The 19296-nt window shown below is 41.3% G+C and overlaps 1 protein-coding gene across 1 annotated transcript in view; it reads left to right on the forward strand.

Annotated features, from left to right (window-relative positions):
• The window catches only part of RASA3 (RAS p21 protein activator 3), a 131382-nt gene that overhangs the window by 86618 nt on the left and 25468 nt on the right, over positions 1-19296 (forward strand). Inside the window, exons 6-8 of the mRNA XM_080341798.1 lie at positions 10310-10390; positions 13090-13162; positions 17442-17521. Coding sequence (XP_080197924.1) covers positions 10310-10390; positions 13090-13162; positions 17442-17521 — 234 coding nt within the window. The remainder of the gene's footprint in view (positions 1-10309; positions 10391-13089; positions 13163-17441; positions 17522-19296) is intronic.

Here is a 19296-nt window from a genome sequence, read left to right on the forward strand (position 1 = left end):
TAGGGATGAGAAGAAGCTGGCTGGGTTTTCATTCTGTTAGTCCCACAGCTCTTGTTAAACCATCTCATTCCCTTCCTGAGTGCAACCCCTGTCACCCAAAAGTTGTTGAGATTTGATCCAGACTCTAATCTGATACATTTCCTTGGGCCAAGAGTTTGGGGTTATTATGCCCTGTGGTTCAAGTATGTTGCAGCATGAGATTTGGATGCCGTACTTCATGCTCTCCCATTTGTTACAGATGTACATGTCGTTTACCAGCATCTCCAGATTTTTATTTAAATTATTACTGTCTATGGCCCCAGCCTGGTTGTTTGGCTTGGCTATACTCAAGCACTTTAGAGGAAACTCTTATTCACCAGCTAGGTAGGAAACCCTTGGGTAAGTTAAGAACATGCTGCTTCTGTTTTGCTGTTTTGTTTCTTAAAGTTGAACGCTGCCCCCTACCTTCCTCCTGCACCAAGGTGCCTCATTTCCTTCACTCTGTCCTAAGTTAATTTTAAAGCTTCTGGGTTTAGTCTCTTCCTCTGTTATATTTTTTGCTTACTTGATAATCAGATCCCTGCCCGTAGGCTCAAAAGCTTTTTCTTTGGCTCGTTTCTTGGTGATTTCTTGATAACTTTTGCCCTGCCAAGTATCACACTCTGTCTTTGGGCTGAATGTCAGTCATTTCAAACCCAGCTTCTTCATTTTGTCTTCCTTCTTGTCCTATGGTTATCAGTCCATCTAATAGGAGCAGGTCAAAGTTGGACAGGCCTCAAGTCAGAGATTGTTGCAGTTTGCTTTCCACAAACTCTGTACATCACATATAGCACACTTTGCATCTTCTTGATGCTGACCTACGTTTCCAAGCAAAGAGAAACAACATGGGAGTTTTTAGCATCGCTGGCTGAATTCGTTATGTAGCCATAGCAGCCTGTGTCTGACTCCCAAGCTGCCTTTTGGCCTTGGATCATCTTTGTCTCCTTATCTGCCTGTACAGACCATATCTCATTGCTTCCATTTAATATTGCCACAGGCCACGCTCAGCTCAGATAAAGCATTTGTGTAGGCTATAATAATTTGCTTAATGTCGTAATTGTTGTCATTTTGTGCTTCACTCCTCTTACATTTCTCACCATGCTGCTTTAACCCTTCATATGTTGACCCATTCCTTAACTTCCTACCGTATTACGTCAAATACAAATTTCTCCACTTTTCCTACAAGAATCAATATAGCTCTGTCATGAAGCAAATTTATCCTTTCCTGTTTGTACCTCTTTTGTGCTACTCTTTCCTTATAGTTTTTGCATACTTCTTGCTCTGCTGCAACTTGTATTTGAGTCTTCCGTCTCCTCTGAAAATCGACTTGTGCTGGAAATAATTCCTTCTCCTTACTTACCCTTCTGCTTTACTCTCTCATTGTTCAGCTATTGCTGACCCTGTTGATAACTGGGGTTGTGAGTCTGAGACCAAGTCAGGAGGAAATGATGTCACTGCCAGTAATAGTCACCAAATCAGTTTGGTTCAAAATTTCAGCAAGCTTGTGTCTTTGTTCAAGGCCTCAGGGCAATGTCACAGATAATTTAACCTTTTTTTACATTAACCTAACGTAAAACTTTTCTGAAGTGGCTTTCAGGAAGCTTGCAGCTCTTCTGTAATTGACTCATCAACTGGCTTAACTGCTAATGGATTAACTCCTTGTCCTGTGAGAACAGGATGGCTGACGCCCACTTTTTAGTCTGTTCTCTTTATTTAGAACTGAGTACAGATGGTGCTCTCTAAATGTGTGGTTTTAAAAGTCTTTCTAGAGCTGTTATTGGGAAGCAAATTGGATGTTTTGAACTGTAGCAGGAAGGACAGCTCCCATATTAATAGCAGAAAAAAGTCCATGTGATTTTTAAACCATTAAGAAATGTTTAGATGTCTACTGACAGGATAAAATTTTTGCAGTTTATTTGAAGTGATAGTGGTTTTAGGGATGCATATGTATTGACAGTATTTCTTCCTTATATTTATTGAAAACATTTTTGCATTGCCCGTAGCTTTAGTGTAGTATCTCTAATATTATTTGGTTTAGATTGGGGAAGCAGAGGTTGTGATCATTAGCTTTCATTTGCTTTCTGTATATTATTGGTTGGGTTTGTATGAATATTTGTTCCTGTTTTGCTATAAAATACCTTCAGTAAATACCTGGGGAAGAAACTGTTGCTCGAAGCCGAACATTAACAGTCAGTTCCTCTTCCTCTGCTCTATCCAAAGGAAATCACCATTAATAGCTTTATGTTAACAAGAACTGTGTGTGTGTGACAGAAATGTGGCACATACAGAGCATTCTGGTGAAGACCAAAAGCTAATCTGGATCTGTGTGAGGCTGCAAAAACTGCTGTAGTTCAGCTCAGGAAGGAGCATCTGTTCAGGACAACACAAGTTTAGGAACATGTTTAAATGTTTTGCTGGACTGCAGCTCTTCTGAACTCAGCTGGGAATGTAGAAGAAAAGGCAGAATTTATGTGGGATTGCAGCTGTAATCTCAGAGTTTCAAGGTTTCTGTTGTGCTTTTGGTGTGGAGGCTTTGGAGGGTATCTTGAAGAGAAAAATCAAAATAGTTGCCTGCACAGCCTATTCCTCTGATCTGCAAAAGCTCTCTCCAGATTTCAGAAGCTGAAATGGGGGTGGTTTTGAGTGGGTAATGTACCTTGTATAGAGATATTTCAGAGGCAACACATGGCATGCTGTACAGCCTTTTATTTTAAGGGAATATGCCTCAAGTGAAATGCTGGCCTCAGTTAAAGTTGTGCCATTTGTTTGAGTGAGGCAGGGTTTCATTTAGGGCCACAGATGTTTGTGGCAAAATGAATTGTCATGTGAAGGGGAAAGCAGCTCCAGTTAAACATTAATTCTCTTGGAGGTTAAGGGGATGGTGAAGGAATTTAGCATTTGTAAGCCAGAACATGTTTGTTCACCAAAAAAAAGAGGAGGAAAAGAGGGTATCGTCCAAAGAAGACAGCATACCGCTGGAGTTCCTAAAGGAGAGTGATTTTCTTGAAAGGGCAGAAAAAGAGGTGGAAGGATAGATGGGAGAGCAGCAGTGTGGCTGAGGATTGATAAAGACTCTGGTTTCAGGTTTCCTGGAGAGATGAAAAAAATGTAGTGGGGAAATGGCTTGAAAAATGATGATAAAACAAGCATTGATGTATTTAGTTCAGTATGGCAATATCCACTTGGATATTTTTCCATCCTTTCGCTGCTTGATTCGGCCAAGCATGGTCAGTGATCACTGAACACTACACAGTGCTGGAACATTTTGTGTCCTGAGAGGGACATGAGATGAAGGTCACATCACTGTGGACAATTCCCACTATGTCAGAACCACTTCCAGAGGAAACTGATCTGTTCACAGAGCAAAAAACATGCAGGTGTGAAGAATAGTAGGAAATTTTGTTTTGGTACAAGTAGGTCATTTCCAAAAGTAAAGGAATAGGTACTTTTGAAATAGTCTTTCCCTAGAGTTCTCATAATTGAAGCAGGCATGATCCTTTGGCTTCAAATATTCATCCAGATGACAAAGGCATGACTCAATACATGGATGCAGCAGTGCAGGCTTCCTTATTCCCTGGGGACAGGGGTAAAGCAGAGGCAGAATATGGATTGATAAGGAAACTTTGAGGAGACTGGGACATAATTATCTTAGTACTTTGGATGATGGAGACAGAGTGTAATTTAAAACCAGGACTGAAGTATATTTAGAAAACTTTTGCTTTATTCCAGAAGAAACATGTCACTTGGTCAGCCTCTTGGCAAAAAAGGGTTGCGTGTTTATGTGAAGTCCTGAATGAAAATCCAGTAGGTTATTTTGTGGAAGTGACGAGGATGTGCAAGGTTTGTCTGGAGGTGCACTAGCAGCAGTTCTGATACAACATTTGGTCAGACCAAAACCCAGGATGCTGTCTTTGAGCATGTTCAGTAGGAGATGAAGAATTATGAGGGCAGGCGTGCTGTGATATACTCTTCTGGTCTCCAGAAATTTGTAATTTGAGGGATTTCTGAGCTAGACGTTGTGCCTTTGTGCCAACTAGTGGTGGATGCAGATCCATCCAGGTGAAGCCCGTCTGAACAAGAGCCCCTCTAAACACGCCAGACCGAGGGAATAAGAAGGAGGCCTGGGAACAGTTCCTGCTTGCAGTGGAAGACAGAAGTCAGTTCACTGGTCACAGAGCAGCTACCACGTGCCAGCACAGATATGAGGTTGGCCAAGGAAGTCTGTTGTGCAGCATTACCTTGAAGTTCCTCTTAAACCACTGGGACTGAGTAAGGAGCTCGGATCATGGATGGAAGGCTGTACTGAAATAAAAGAATGTTCAAGAACGAACTGAATGTGGCAGGGAAAAGGGAAGCACCACTTCTTTACTGTCAGACTAGACAAAAAGACTGGAGTACTCTGTTATGAAGTTAAAAGATTAATAGCCTGTTTTATGTGCCCTGAGAACACCATTCACAAAGGGAGAGTATTCAGAGGTGCTCCGTTACTCCCGCTAGACAATGTACTTGGGATAGTACATATGTTACAAGATGATCCTGTAGTCAGTAGTAGACAAAAAAAGAGAGATCCAGAGGGACTTGCATACCCAGCGCTGGGGAATGTACCTTACCAAACAAGTACTTAGCATAAGCCAAAGATGCATTGTTGTGATGACAGTTCTGACAAATCTGCCACAAAGTTTACTTTTAACTTGATTCTTCTCTGTCTGGTCAGGCTTACCACACAAAGTACTGAGCGTTCAAGTAATCAGTAGATCACTAGAGCAAGCAAGGAGGAGGAGGTCTCTTGCCTTTCAAATGACACAGAAAAGAACCCAAACACAGCCAAAAAATACGCATATGAGATGGGACACAACCTCAAGGTTAGGTAATGAAAAAGAGGTGGAGCAAGTAGAGGCTTGCTTTGAAACAGAAGGTTGATATGATACATCAGTAAACTTGCCAACTATTAAGATTGATCCCAGGAACCCAGTATGTATGTGAAAGCAATTAAAACACCTGGAGTAGGTACAGTGATAGAAAGCAAGATTGTGTAGAAAAAGAGATGTATTTATTTTCTGTTGAGGAATCACAGTGAGAAAACAATTCTGATTTGAGAAAAGAGGAAGGGAACAGTGTGCTATTCCCTATGCTAGGTTGAAACTGAGGGAAGAACTGAGCCTGACTAGGTATACTGGAAGTGATTTAGTGTGAAAAAACAGTAAATATGATTCTGTGTTTTAAGAACAGCTACGTTCTTTCTGGTTTCTCTTCTCAGTGTCCGTTTTTGTGTTGGTTGTCCATTCTGGTGCTCAAGGACGCCGACGACATGTGCATCCTGACCTAATCAGAGGGCCTATAATTTTAAAATCATTTTTCCAATTCCAAGGAAGGGGTGTGGAACACCCACAGGCTTGGATGATCCTGATGTTGCTTGCCTGTGTTAAGCCTGGTTTTGAGTATGATTGTGCAGGAGCTCTCTGAGAGACTACAGCCTCCAGCTCTTGGCTGGCAGCCCCAAGGCAGAGGGAATGCCTGAGTCGTCAGATGTGAGGATGTGAGCTACTTAGTTTTTGTTGAAAAAATATTGTCTTTTTTCAAAACCTTCTCCATCTGCCTCCCTCTCAACTTCTGTAATCATGTAATTTTAAGGCAAGAGGGCATGGTCACCGTGTGTTTGGGTTTCAGGTTTTCTTTTTACCCTCTGGGAATTTTCCATAGCTTATTTACTCTTGTGAAGGTTTGGTCATGAACCACATCGAAAACTGAAATATCTAGTTCCTTGAAACCTGTTAATTTTATAAACCACAAGCAAAATATAGTGAGGCAGCTGCATTGAGAGTTTTCCCATATGACCCAGCACTAGCCTTAGCCCAGCCCAGCCCAGCCGGGCTAACTGGGAGGGATGGCTCACCCTGTCCCAGCTGGGCTTGAGGCAGCTCATGATCAGAAACTACCAGTTGGGCAGACGTTCTTCCTCCAGGGCCTGATGAGTTGACTTGTAATTCTTGAATAATCTTGATTGCTTAGGCTTTTTTTTTTTTATTATCCTAGGATGCATATGTTCATTCATTCCACAAATAATTAGAGCAAAGGCATTTCATTTCTACTGGCTCTGTTCACTGCTTCCCAGCATGGCTCCTCCATCTCCCTTCCCTGAGATTGTACCTTTATTATACATTTATTTCCATATGTTTTTTCATCTAATACAGATATGAACTGTCACTCTTAATAATGTGATATCCATGTGGCAGAACTGAGCCTCCATTTTTTTTGTGTCTCTGAGTAGCTATCATCTTGCTCTAGCTCTTTTCCTGCTTGCCAATTAAAGCTCTTATTTTGGTACCAGGTTGGGAGGAGTGTTAACTTACCTACTAACTTGCCCATGACTGAAGGAAGTGGCGGTAATGAAAGCAGCTTTAGGATCTGAGTTTCCTGTAGCTAATGAGAGGATACTAGAGTGAGTCAACCAGACCTGTGCCTTGTTGAATTTCATTGTCTCTCCCCACAGTGCTCAGTAAGATATAAGAACCAGAATGAGCCTCTCTCCGGACATAGCCTTCCTTCCTGAAAATTCTAAGTCTTCAGTCTTTTGTCTTCTTTCTCCAACATCCTTAAACAATAACTGCTTTTAAATTACCTGAAAGGCTTGGGATATCATTTATGTCGGGGTCTGCTTCCTGTTTTCGCACATTTTGTTTTTCTCAAGGTTGCTTTTGCTTTTTGTATTCCAAATGCACATAACGAAATGCCTTACTCTTAAGTCATCGCGACTGTATGAGAACATCTGTGTATTTCGGTGTGGTTTTTTGTTTTGTTTTTGCTTTTCTCCCCAGAGAACATAAAAACTCTCCTGCTATGTTAAATGCCCCTCTAGTCTAGCCTAGTACTGTTTCTGATGTTTGCTGGTGAGTGATACTTCAAATATGGGATGATTGCTTTAGTGTTACACCCTTCCCGATCAGCAATTTGGGCTTTCCTGAGCTGAAGGAGGTTTCTGGACTATTAAGCTTTAATAGCTGCCTACAGACCTACGCTTCATGCGTTCGTGTAGTCCTGATTTGAATCCATGTGTTCTTCTGGCTTCCATGACATCTCATGGCAATACATTTTGCTATTTTATTACATATTGTGTGTAAAAAGTACTTACTTCTGTTTATTTTAAACCTGCTGTCTGGTAATTTCATTATGTGCCCTCTAATTCTTATTTTGTGAGGAAATGTTCTTCATACCATTCATGATTTTGTAAGCTGTTCATGAATGGATAACTTCTGTTTTCTGAGCTGGAGAATACAAACCTGGGAGAGCCACGAGAGATTAAAATTCATCTTGTTGTTCTTCTCCGTATGTTTTGTATAGCACACACAATTCAATATGCAAGTGCCCAATGATTTACGTTGCTGTGTTTGACCAGCTAATGATACTGTTTCTTTTTAACTGTTGCTGATGGCTGATGTGATAATGACAGAGGGCTATCCACAAAAAAAAATGTGAAAAAATTATTTGATGTGGTAGTACTAGAATAGATCCTGTCATTGTATATGTGTATAGTTAAGATGTGCATATTTTCTTGTGTGGATAACTTCACACTTTTGATCATTCAAATTAATCTCTGATTTTATTGTGGAGTGATTTATAAACTCTGCATCTCCTCACGTGTAGATGATGCTGTCTGGGATCACCTTCTATTGTCTGTATATTATTGAAAGAACCACTTATATTAAAACAGGAATCATACTCTATCTGAACATGCTTTCTCTGTGTTTAATTTCACATAACTCTTCCTGTATGGATGAGAGCTGGCTTGGGAGCCATTCATCAACAGCAGAAAATTGGCTGACTGCTATAAAACCATTGAGTTACTATTTCATTTTAAGAGGCTTACAGGATGCCTTAAGGAAGCGGAGGGGGGTGTTGCTGACACTTGATGTACAATTGTTCTGTTCAAAGAGGAATATGTTCAAACCACATCTACCGTCCTGGAAGAATTACCAGCAGTCATGCTGTAGTTCACTGGCAAAGTGTTTCTGCTGTGAATGTAGTCATACTAATGCAAAGACCACTAGAAGGAAAGTGGTCTGTCCTTTACTCATAAGAAAATCAAACTGGACCTGCCTCTTAAAGGCTTTGTACTGGTACTTTTGGGATTTTCTTCCTGCACTGCTAGCTACTCTGCCAGAAGGCTACAATGTGAAGTTCCTCATAAGTGTTATTTCTGTTCACATTTAAGAAGTAGCATTTTTCTTGCAATTTTTAATACTTGTATTAATACGCATGCAAAAAAAGCCTATTCTGCACATCTGTAAGATGGGCTGAGTGAATGTGTAGTAGGACTTGGTTGCTTTAAAACAGGGATCTAGTCTGTTTGTGAGACCCCTGAGAGGCATGGAGCTGTTAAATAGAAATGTTCCATGGATACCTCCTGCCTTCCTGGAGACCAAGGGATTGAGGAAGAAACTGTTAAGTCGTCTCAAATGGCACTAGATGTGTGCATTTAGACAATCAAATTGTGTATATTGTGTGTTGCTTGATGTTGAGGGTTACTGGAGCTTGCACCTTGCCTTTCCAGCTGGTGCTGGGATAGAATTTGTGGCTTGAGTTTTGTTGTTCATGTGGCAGCACTCTGCAATATCAGATACCTGTTAAACGAGGCATCTGGGAGGCTTGTAAATTCTGTCTGTATGGAAGGTAAATTTGTAGTGAAATAATAGAAGTCCAGAAATAAAAGCAGCCCAGTGCCTATGCAATCCAAGTTTTCCCCAACTTTCTCTGTGGTTTTGATCTGTGATTTCACTTAAGTATCCAAAACACAGGACATAAATCTCTTTTGCACTGAATCAGCAATGAAGACTCACCCAGTTCAATAAAGAAATGCTTTTCCATGCATGTAGAGGCTATGCAAATGAGAAGCTTGTGAGTGTATTATTGGGGGCTGTCTGTATTAAGCCAATTACTTAGCCTTTATTCTGCAGGATCATAGGCGTGAAAATCCAGCTATGAATGTAATGCATCTCTTTAGCTGCCTGCATGTGACCCCTTAGTCTGATCATCAGTCTTCGTGTGCTCTGTGAACCTACCTATACTCTGCATCCTCTGCTATAAAAATGGTTCCTGTATTGGTACAGAATATTAATTTTTCTCTCTTTATGCAGAATAAGTAATAAGTCTGTAGTTAAACTGTATTAGAAGTCTACATCATATGTTATCAAATAACTTGCTTTGTGTATAAAATTGTGGAGCACTATCTGTTTCTGAATTTTTCTCTATCGTGTTTGTTGTTCTTTTTATTTTGTATCAAAGTTGCTGTCACTGGAAGCAGTAAAATGGATATTACTTTTCTTGCTGATTTTATAGCACCCAGAAGTGTGCAAGATATTTCACACTGCAAGATTTTTCACCTGCCCAAAGAGTTTGAGCTTGTCTTCACCTACATTTTCCAGTTATAATTGGGTTAAATACATCAGTCCAACAGGCTTACCTGTTGGAAGCAGGGAGAGTCCTGGTAACTGGCTTGTCTGCATTTGTTTCCAATTGATGCTGTACTCCTCAGTTGTGAAATATGAAACATTTTTTCACTGTTCTGGGGGTTGTGTTGCCTCTTTTTTTTCCTCCCAAAGAGATGTTGAAATGAGAGTGCGAAAGTGCAGATTTCTCACCATGTCTTGCACCAAACCCAGGTTTGTTCCGTTTTGTCCCTCCAGCGTCTCTTCTACTTCTTCAGTGCAGAACTGCTGAATGCATTTCCTCAGTTTTGCTCTTTACAAATTTTATGGAGAAAGGTGGCTGTTTCATGCTGTCTCCTGGTCTGTAGTTAACTACGTTTTCAAATAAGTCCATGCCAAATTTTGTCAAAAGCACTGAGGCCTTCATGAATGTGATTCTGACAAATTGCTTGACTACTGCTGGGATCTGTCTCTGTTTTTTCAATCTTTTGTTACAGAAGTAAATTCTGGCACTTTTTTTTTTTTGGTGAATAAGTTGTCACAGAATTTTAAAGTGCTGACAGCTCCCATCTTGACAGCAGACTTTTATTTCATGAAACTTAAGTTGTTGTGCTTGCAAAATAAGAATCCTTCAAGTCAAGGTTTCTCTCTAATTTAACAGTATTTTTGACCTCATTGAAGTTAGTACTTAAGACCAAAATGTGTTTTCAATATTAGGTATAAATTAAAGGCTTGTGCTTAGTGACATTTCAATTCCCTAGTGTCGAGTATTGTGAAAAGGGAGCGGGATGAAAATGCATTGCTTCTATTTAAACTCCAGTCTCTTCCCATTTCATTGATTTGTTTGCCTGCGTTTTCTTTTTTTCCAGAGTTCTAGAATGCCAAGGGCTGCCCATTGTGAACGGGCAATGCGATCCCTACGCCACCGTTACCTTAGCAGGACCCTCCAGGCAAGTATTGCACAAACAAAAGCTTCCGTTTCATAAGGGTGGCTTCTGTTTCCTTTGTCTATTAGAAATCTACATTCTCCGATGGACAGATGGGAGTATTTAGACACCACTAGAATATATTAAGTGTTCATGAGTGCATGTATGAACTACTGAATTATACTAGAGTAAGTCAATTGAGGCTTGTTTCAGTCTGAGTAATTTGAATATCCTGAAGTATGCAATTTGTGGTTAGGCTTAATTTGTGCATATTCTCACCTCACAGTTGGAGGCCAGTTTTTGAGCAAATTCATTGCCTAATTTTGAGCAGGGGCAGAAGAGGAAGCTGAATACATCAACATCTTGCAACGTATGCACATTTTTATGTGAATATTTAGAGTATTTTCACTTTCAAGGTGTGACAAATTAATGTGTATTTCAAAATCTCTAGGTGTTTCAGTCTCGTAATTTGATAGAGGTGGACATAATAGCATGGAAAAAATTCAGAAAGAGGTTTTAGTTATGAGATTCTGCATGTAATACTCCTCATTTAAAATTTGGAATTAAATTGTCCTGTTATAAGATAAGAATTTCCCATGCTGTTGGATGTCACTGTTTTTGTTTCTGCTTATCGACAGTCATCTTCTATGTCTGTACCATGTTAGAAACAAAACAGCTTTTGTGTGACCTCAAAGAATCAGATTTAGTAGCATGGGTTATTCATAAAGTTTTACAACAATCTATTGAAAATACTATAAATAAAGTGCGTTCTTGACAAATACCTTGCATGCAGAGGAGTCTTTGAGACTGGTCTGTGTTCTTCGTCTCTGTCTAGGTGTGTTGTGCCTTACCTCCATTAATGAGCTGTGTGATTGAGTTGTATGCTTTGATGTTTTAAAGTCTGTAACTTGTTTCAGATGGTACTGGGTGGCTATTACTGAAACTGTAAGGAGACTTTTTGACTAACCCTTGTGTCCTTGAGTGTCCCAACTTACCTTTCTTTATCTGCTTCCCTCTGCCCCCTAGTCTGGGTAATGTGTGACAACTGATAACCTATTTCCCTTCAGAATAAAGAGCATAGCTGCATCCTATTCCTAGCTGGGTTTTGGTGGGGAGAAGGCTTACCTCTATCTCCAGCCAGCAGCATGCAGCTTATTCCCATTCACTGCTTTGTAATTGCTCAATAATTGTGCTTGCCTTAATCACCTCTCGTTCTACATCCTGCATCCCAGTCCCCTCCCAGATGGGCTTATCGGTAAAGAAGCTGATTGACAAGTGTGACTGATGAGATGGAACAGGCAATCTGCCCTACGTCCTGGAGGCGATTAGTCTCTTTTATCTCTCAGCTCTTCCTCGGAATAGTGGGATATTCTTAATCCGTACAGTATTCTCCTCTGGATTTTTCAATGTGTCTCCTTTTAGAGTAGGAAAGCTGCTTTATTCTGCTGCATTTATGCCGTACCGAGCATAAAAACATCAATAAATGTGCTGCTGTTTATTGTGTGATTTGTACCTAGAGAGCCATCAGGCTTCCTGACCAAAACTGTTTCTAGGCCTTTATTATATATGGGAAAACACTATACTGGTGGGCTGGCCCATTGCCATCACGCAGGAAGCCTGTAGCAGCACTGAGAATGAGACCCAACTTTACTTGACCTCTGTAAAAGAGGACATAGAATTCCCCGGTTCATAGAAGCAATTACAAGCTATCTAAGCAGCTTTGCTGCGTGAGAAATGAGAGATAGATTCTGGGATGAAATGATTAGTAGGTCAGTTTTCCACATGGCTGATGCGCCTCTCCATCTGCATCTGTTTTATCTACGCCGCCTTATTACCGCAGAGCTGTAGGGGAAGATGTGTGACATGGGGCAACACAGGGCTCTTCACTTGTAGGTAACAAGAACAAATCAAGCATACGTTCATAACATTTGGAAGCCATCAAACAGCTGCTGGCTGGCCTGTGTGCCCAGTGCCGGGCAGTCAGATGTGGGTGTTCTGACAGGCAGGCCCAGGCAGATGGCACGGCCCGGGGAGGGTGAGTGGGCAGCGCCAAACTGTGTCAGGCCTCTTGCCCACTCTGGTTGCTACAGAGCAGTAGAAATTTCAGAGATTTCTGTCCGGTGCTACTCATGATAATTCAACAACGTAACATTAACTAGGGGCTGTTTGGACTGCAGGGAAAAGGGTGGTAATACAGCAATAAAAAAATTCATACTGAGAAAATTATTCTAGTTTTTTTTTTTTATGATTTAACATCACTGAAAAGCATTCATTGATTCCTCAGCCCAGGATTATAAAATATAAAACACAGAAATAGCAATGCCAGTCTTCCTGTCTCCTATGCTTTTAGGGTATGAGGAGTTTTTGAGTCACATCAAGACTGAGGCCGTCGCCCAAATGTTGCTGTTCAGAGCTCCATTCTTGCCAGTTGCCATGTACGGATATAACATTCTGCTGGATCAAGCCTGTGACAGAATCAGGGTTCAAGGAGTTGTGTTTGAGAGGATAATAAACTGTGATTACTGCCACTTTAGAGAAATAGGCTTGCAGTGAATCTCTTGAGTGTGTGTGACTTGTGTGTGCCTGCTGTGCTGGAGCCACATGGCGTTCCAGTTTGATCAGATAAATCAACTGGGTGGCTATTTGTTCCTCAGTGGCTCTGTTCTAAGATGACACTTCTGCTAACATTGTTTCTTACCTTTCGATTTCTTTCCTTAATTCAGATCGGAAGCCAAAAAGACAAAAGTTAAAAAGAAGACCAACAATCCACATTTTGATGAAGTGTTTTATTTTGAGGTTGGTATTTCAAAGGAATGGGTGATAAGCTGAAATACTATACTGTACATAGTTGGCACTTGGCACAGCATCCTGCTCCATGCTGCGCCAGCTGTCTTCTTTGCAAACTGGTTCAGAGCATGGTACAGGGGAAAGAAGTACCCAGGATCAGACTGTTTGCTGAGGGAGCAGTATGTTGCTTCAGCTCAGGTGCCATATAGGAAAAGCTTCAACGTGGGCACTCGTGAGCAGCAGGCTTTACGCTCTATCCTGACTCACCCCAGAGGAGTTTTGAAAAAAGCCACTTAAAAATGGGATTTTAAAAAAAAAATTATATTTTTTAGCTGGTGGTTTTATAGCTGCTCCACCCGGTTTTTCCCAGTCAATGAGAGTAAGATTTTCTACTAGGAATGCTGAAAACTGTAGAGAAAAAATACATTTGAACTGGATACTCTGGCTGCCTACCAGTCTGCTGCAATACCAGTGCCTTTCCTCCAAGTGAGTGAAACCTCTACTGCTTTACTTATTACAGAGAATTTTCAACAAGTCCAGTTGAGACAAAGTATAACTTCCATGAAAGTGCTCATTTTGGTTCTTTCTGGCAAGAGTAGCTGTAATTGTGGTGTGTCCATACATATATGTGCATGTGTTTATCATTTGGATACCTCTTGGAACTTTTCATTCTGTCTTCTAAACTATGTGTATCTTTTTTTTTTTTTTTCTCGTAAACCTCTTAGTCACAACTACACTTAACTGTTCTATTTCAATAGATACCTCAAGAACGGTATAATGACAATCTGGCATAAGGAAGTTCATGAAAAGCCAGAGTAGTACAATGCAGTTGGCAAATCATTGAAAAGCCCTTTGTGCCCACACGTCTCACGTCATTCAGGTCACATTTATATTAGAAGTTGTTCCTGGCATAGGAGTGGCACATGGAGATGTGGTTTCTCAGATCAGCTCAGGGGCACAGACAGCCACATCAGGAAGGAGAGCTGGGGAGAGAGGAGCCAAACAGTCACCATTGCACTGCGCAGATCTGAAGTGCAAATACCACTGTTGGCAGTGCCAGTAAGGGACTTATTGCTCTCTTCCCCTTTCATCTACAAACCACCATCTTTGCCCAGGAGCTGACAGTTGTACCAACTAATATAAAATCAATCATACCAGCAGATATGTACTCTTGTTGATGTCATGGATCTGAAGAGCAGATATAGCAATTTCTTCATTGGCAAGAGTATTTCCCCACTGCCCAAAGGGCTGGATGCCCTGAGGGTTGGCTGAGATAGCTATCTAAGGTAATCTTTCCTCTAGTAACCCAATACATCTCTTCCCAGGGTATAACTTCACCGCAGGCTTAACTTTAGCTAGCAGAGAGTTTTCATGCCTGCTTGCCTGACTCTTTGAGACTCTGTGGGGGTGCTGCATGGGCATGGTTGGTGGGGGCAGATCCCATGGCACAGAGGTGTCTGTGTGTTCGCTCAGGGCTGCTCGGGATTTCAGTCTGTGACCTGACCCAGAGCTGCAGCCTTTGGCAGTGACACAAGAGCAATGCTATATATAAATAAACTAAAATGGGCTTCCTTGTTCTTAACATAGGCAGTTCTGGAGGCATCTGACAGTGAGAGTTTTTTAATGAGATTTATACCAGGAATTCAGCCTGTAAACCGTGAAACTTCACCTGTCTGATTCCTCAGCCTTCTGTGTGCTGCAGAAACAGTGAGCGTTTGGTATTTAAACACCAAACTCGGCAGATGGTGCCGTATCGGGAGAGGAAGGAGAGAAACAGAAAGCATCTTCCAGCTGGAGTTGTGGAGGGGACTGGAAGCTTGAGTAGCTTGCCTTTATGCTGAGAGCTGGGTTGCACACGAGTATCAGCAGAAGCAAAACCTGAACTCAAGCCCATGGCCCAGTTGTTCCGCTAACTCAGAGCAAAATGTTTTCTGGGTGGGTAAGAACGGAGCTTGGGAAATGTCTGAATCAGACAGAACTCTGAAACATAAACATACCCTTAGTGCAGACAGAGTCATCATAGATTTATGTCATTTTGAGAGTAGTTAGTACATATCAGGCTAAATGTCTCCAAGGAACAAGGTTCAGTGGAACTGCTACGACTGGGAAACACGTTCGCTAACGAGACGCGGGCAGAGATGTGGCTGGTGCACGCGAACGGAGCGCTTTGATTCCTGTGGAGCTGCACAGATACAGGCTGTTGACAGCAGTGTCACTTACTGCTTCCAAACAGCTTCATCAGCTTTCCTGCAGTCCGCTAGCACAGCGATTGCCTCCGAGGAAGAAGCTCATCTGTCAAAGGCAGTGGAAGGCTGCTTCCCCTACTGCAACCAAAAAGTCGCATAGATTTAATTTTCTGAATGGAAGATATCTCAGCATTGGTTTGGGATATCTAAGGGCTTATTTAAAGGCTGCTGTGAACGAAACTTGCACCTGACAGTTAGGAGCCGTTTTCGCTACCACTCCAGCTGCCGGGTGCTGTGCAAGTTCGGAGTTCTATATGCAGCTACAGGAAAATGCCCCTCTTACAGGAACCGAACAAGGTAGTGCTGGGGACTTGTTTGTAAACCTGTGTGCACTGACAAAAACGGAGCAGCTGATAAACGGCTTGCCAGCTTTGCCTAAAGAAAGGGACCAATACAGCAGTGTTGTGGCCCCTTCATTGTAAAATGGTACATGGCAGCACTGTGGACTGGGAGTTCCCTTCTCTCTGGTTTCATCCTTGGAAGGATGGACCTCATACAACTATCTTGTTAAGAATATCACTCTTGAGCTGTATTAATCTGCACACTAAGCAGTCGTACAGGTGAACAGGACCTTGTACATGAAGACTCCAGCAAAATTTCAGAAAACTGTTTACTTAAAAGCCATGTGCCATGAGTAACACCTATGCTATAACTTTTTTTAACAACTCATGTTACAAACAATAAAACACAAGTTTGCTTCCTTATTAAAAATTACACCACTAGCTTCACAATGGTAGTAGAAGATGTCATTTGCAATTATGTAGGATAATTTGTTGAAGCCGCAGGGGAAACAGTTGCAAGAGTAGGGTGAGAAAATTGGTGCTGAGCTGCTGAAGTTGTAGGCTGCATTTAAATCCTCCATACTCTTGGGCTTGCCAGGAGCATTTGTTTCAGTTATAGCCCAAGAGGGTTTGGCTCCAGTGCTGCTACTACGTTTTAGCTTTTATGTATCACCTTGAAAATGGTGCAGGCCTCATACATACACACTCAAAACAGGCTTTGAGTTCTTTTCTGGTTCCTCTCTACTTGTGCAGCTCTATCTGTCTTTTCCTCCCTTGTTTGTACCATCTTCATTTGATGTACAATATAAAACCAAAAAGTCAAGTTTACAATAAGAGCCAGTTTTTGTGAGTGGGAAGTATTAAGCCACAAGCCTATTTAAACCTACAATAATGTTCAGCTTCTGTGTGCAACCAAGAGCTGAACCCACACATCATACACACTTGCATTTGATCAGTTCCTGCTGTGGTTTCAGCTGGGTGGGGTAGCCTTTTTCTCAAGTTTCTGACGCACTATGCAAAAATACAGCCATCAAAGTCTTTTTATAATCACACTAGAAAACCAATTTTAAGAAATGTTTGTACAAAAACTTTTTTTGCTAATGCTCTACACTTACAGCTGTCTTCCTGTTATTTTCTGCCTGGGCTTTGCCGTTTATCCGTCTTGCAAATATGGTTGGTGAACTGTGCACCTGGTTCCATATTCCGATATACATAACATAGGCTAGCATCTCTTGGGTAATTGATCTCCTCGATGCATTTTATATGAGCATGATAAATTGACTTCCAGGATATCAAGACAGGCAGAACTTCCCACCTTTACTTAAATCTACTGTAAAATTTTTTTAAAGGTGATTTGGTTTTGTTTTCCACTCTTCAGAGTGCCTCAGGACATCTGTTGTTCAGCTGTATTTAAAACTCAATTATTAATTGACCTTTTATTTTCCTAGATGGATTATAAAAGTGGTATTCCTTTCTGTGATTTTTTTTTTTCTTTTGTCAATGTAAACTCAATATTAAAGACATCATTTCTCTGTAAAGAAAGTGTGGAGTATCTAGTTACTCTTGGTTATGATTGTGTAATCACCACTTTTGTACAGTGAGCTATCTGTTTAGTTAACGTGTTTATTCACATACATGAATGTTTTCAGAATCAGGACTGAAGTTACTGCTGATAGTATAAGACTGATCTTCCAGGGCTTTGTACAAGTAAGATAGGAATGCTTTTAGATCAATTTATTAAAGTTTTCTCCTTTTTATTAGGTTACAAGACCCAGTAGCTGCAACAAGAAATCCCATTTTGATATTGAAGATGTTGATGAAGTTGACAAAATGGAGATTAGGTAACATAAACCACTTTGTGTTAATACACTTGTCTTGCAAAGTTGTGTAACTTTGTAGTAGACTCAGTTTTCAAAGTGGCAAGCATGGTTTTAATGTTAATAAGATGAGTCTTTGTCGCTGTATCTCTATGCTCCTTTACTTCCCGTGACCCGTAGATTTATGCGAATGTGTAACAGTCGCTCAGCAGGAGAAATCTCAATTATTTTCCTTGGTATCCTATATATACTGTATGTAGACTAATGTGCAGTTGTCATTAAGCACAGCCTTTTATGTCTGGGCTGCTCTTGCCTCCCTCCCTCAGTTTCCCAAGAGAGCCTAGAAGCTCTGTGATGTTCTCGTTAAAGGGTCTTTTTTCTTTTATTGCTTAATTTTAGCAACACATATAAGGTACTTCTTCCCTGAAAGGAAACTCTTGCGCTCAGAGTTTCTCTGGGGCAGAGGCAGTTTCTCTTCTCTTTTGCCTGCCAGACTTTAACCCCTTCTCGTGAGGCTGGGCAGGATACATGTGAAATCTACTGCACAGGAAAGAGGCAACTCTGATTTCAAAAACAAAACAACCCCACCCGACCCCCTGCCACCTACTTATTACTATTTTAGAACCTGCGGAGGCCTGTGAACAGTGTCTGTGGGGACAAGTGAATAGAAAGAGTGGACAGGAAACAATAGGAGGTGCAAAACCTGAAGGTTTCACGTGCGTCATAGCATCACATACAGTTAGAGGCTGATCTGGATGCACTGCAGCCTGTTCTACCTGCATCAGGTGGTGAGAAATTCCCATCTCCTTTATGCTAGGATTTGGAGGAAGAAAGATGGAAGGAGAATGGTGACAACCCCTCCCTCCCCAGGAATTCCCCCTAGGAAGGTGGTCAGGGCTATCTCCCCAAACATTCCCTTCAGAAGCACAACTGGCTGTAAGGCAAGGAGGGGAGAGCAGGATCGGTATTTTCTCCCAGCAAGCAATATGCACCTGTGCTCACAAAGGAATGGATGGGGGCTGTTCTAATCTAACAGCCTGCTGCTGGTTCATGCAGCCTGCTAGTGTGTCACAGCGCCATAAGATCATGAAATGGATTTGTGTTTCCATGGCTGTGTGAGGCAGGAAGGGGAAACCATTCATACATGAGGGAGACGAGAACTCTGCTGTTTCTTTGAGAACATCTGTGTCAGGCAGTGTAAAGGTAGCTGGTTTCAGCTAATGGACAGGAGAGAGCAAAGGCTCAGGTTCAGTGCCATGCTGCTTTGGTGATGTTGGTGTTGGCAGCGTAGCAGGTGACCTAGTCCCAACACCAGGCTATATATCTGCAAACCTTTGCATGGTGAAGACATGTATGAAGTAACATGTCCCATATCCATGGGGATGCATGTGATGGAGTGGGCAATTGAACAGTGTCTTGGAAGTCCTGGCCTGGTCATTCTAACCATGATGCTCAACCATGCACTGGTTTTAAGTGAAAGCTAGGATTCTCTGATAGTTTTGTGATTCTAGAATGGAACCTTACACATTGTTGGACAGTGGTTACCCATTACTTAATATTTCAGTTAATTCTTATCTTGTACTGTTAGACTAAATGGAATTATACAGTTTTACTCAGTACATTTTCTGGACAAATGGCTGTCTGCAATGATAATTTATGTGGAGCTGAGCTTATAAAAGCCTTTAATTCCTTAAAACCAACACATAACAGCATGATATAGATGAATAGTTTGTGAGGAGGCTTACAAAATAGTTGGGAAAAGATTAAGCAATTAAATAATAGACAAAAGCAGATAAAGT

The sequence above is a fragment of the Nesoenas mayeri genome, assembly GCF_963082525.1.
Source record: "Nesoenas mayeri genome assembly, chromosome: 1".
NCBI lineage: Eukaryota > Metazoa > Chordata > Aves > Columbiformes > Columbidae > Nesoenas > Nesoenas mayeri.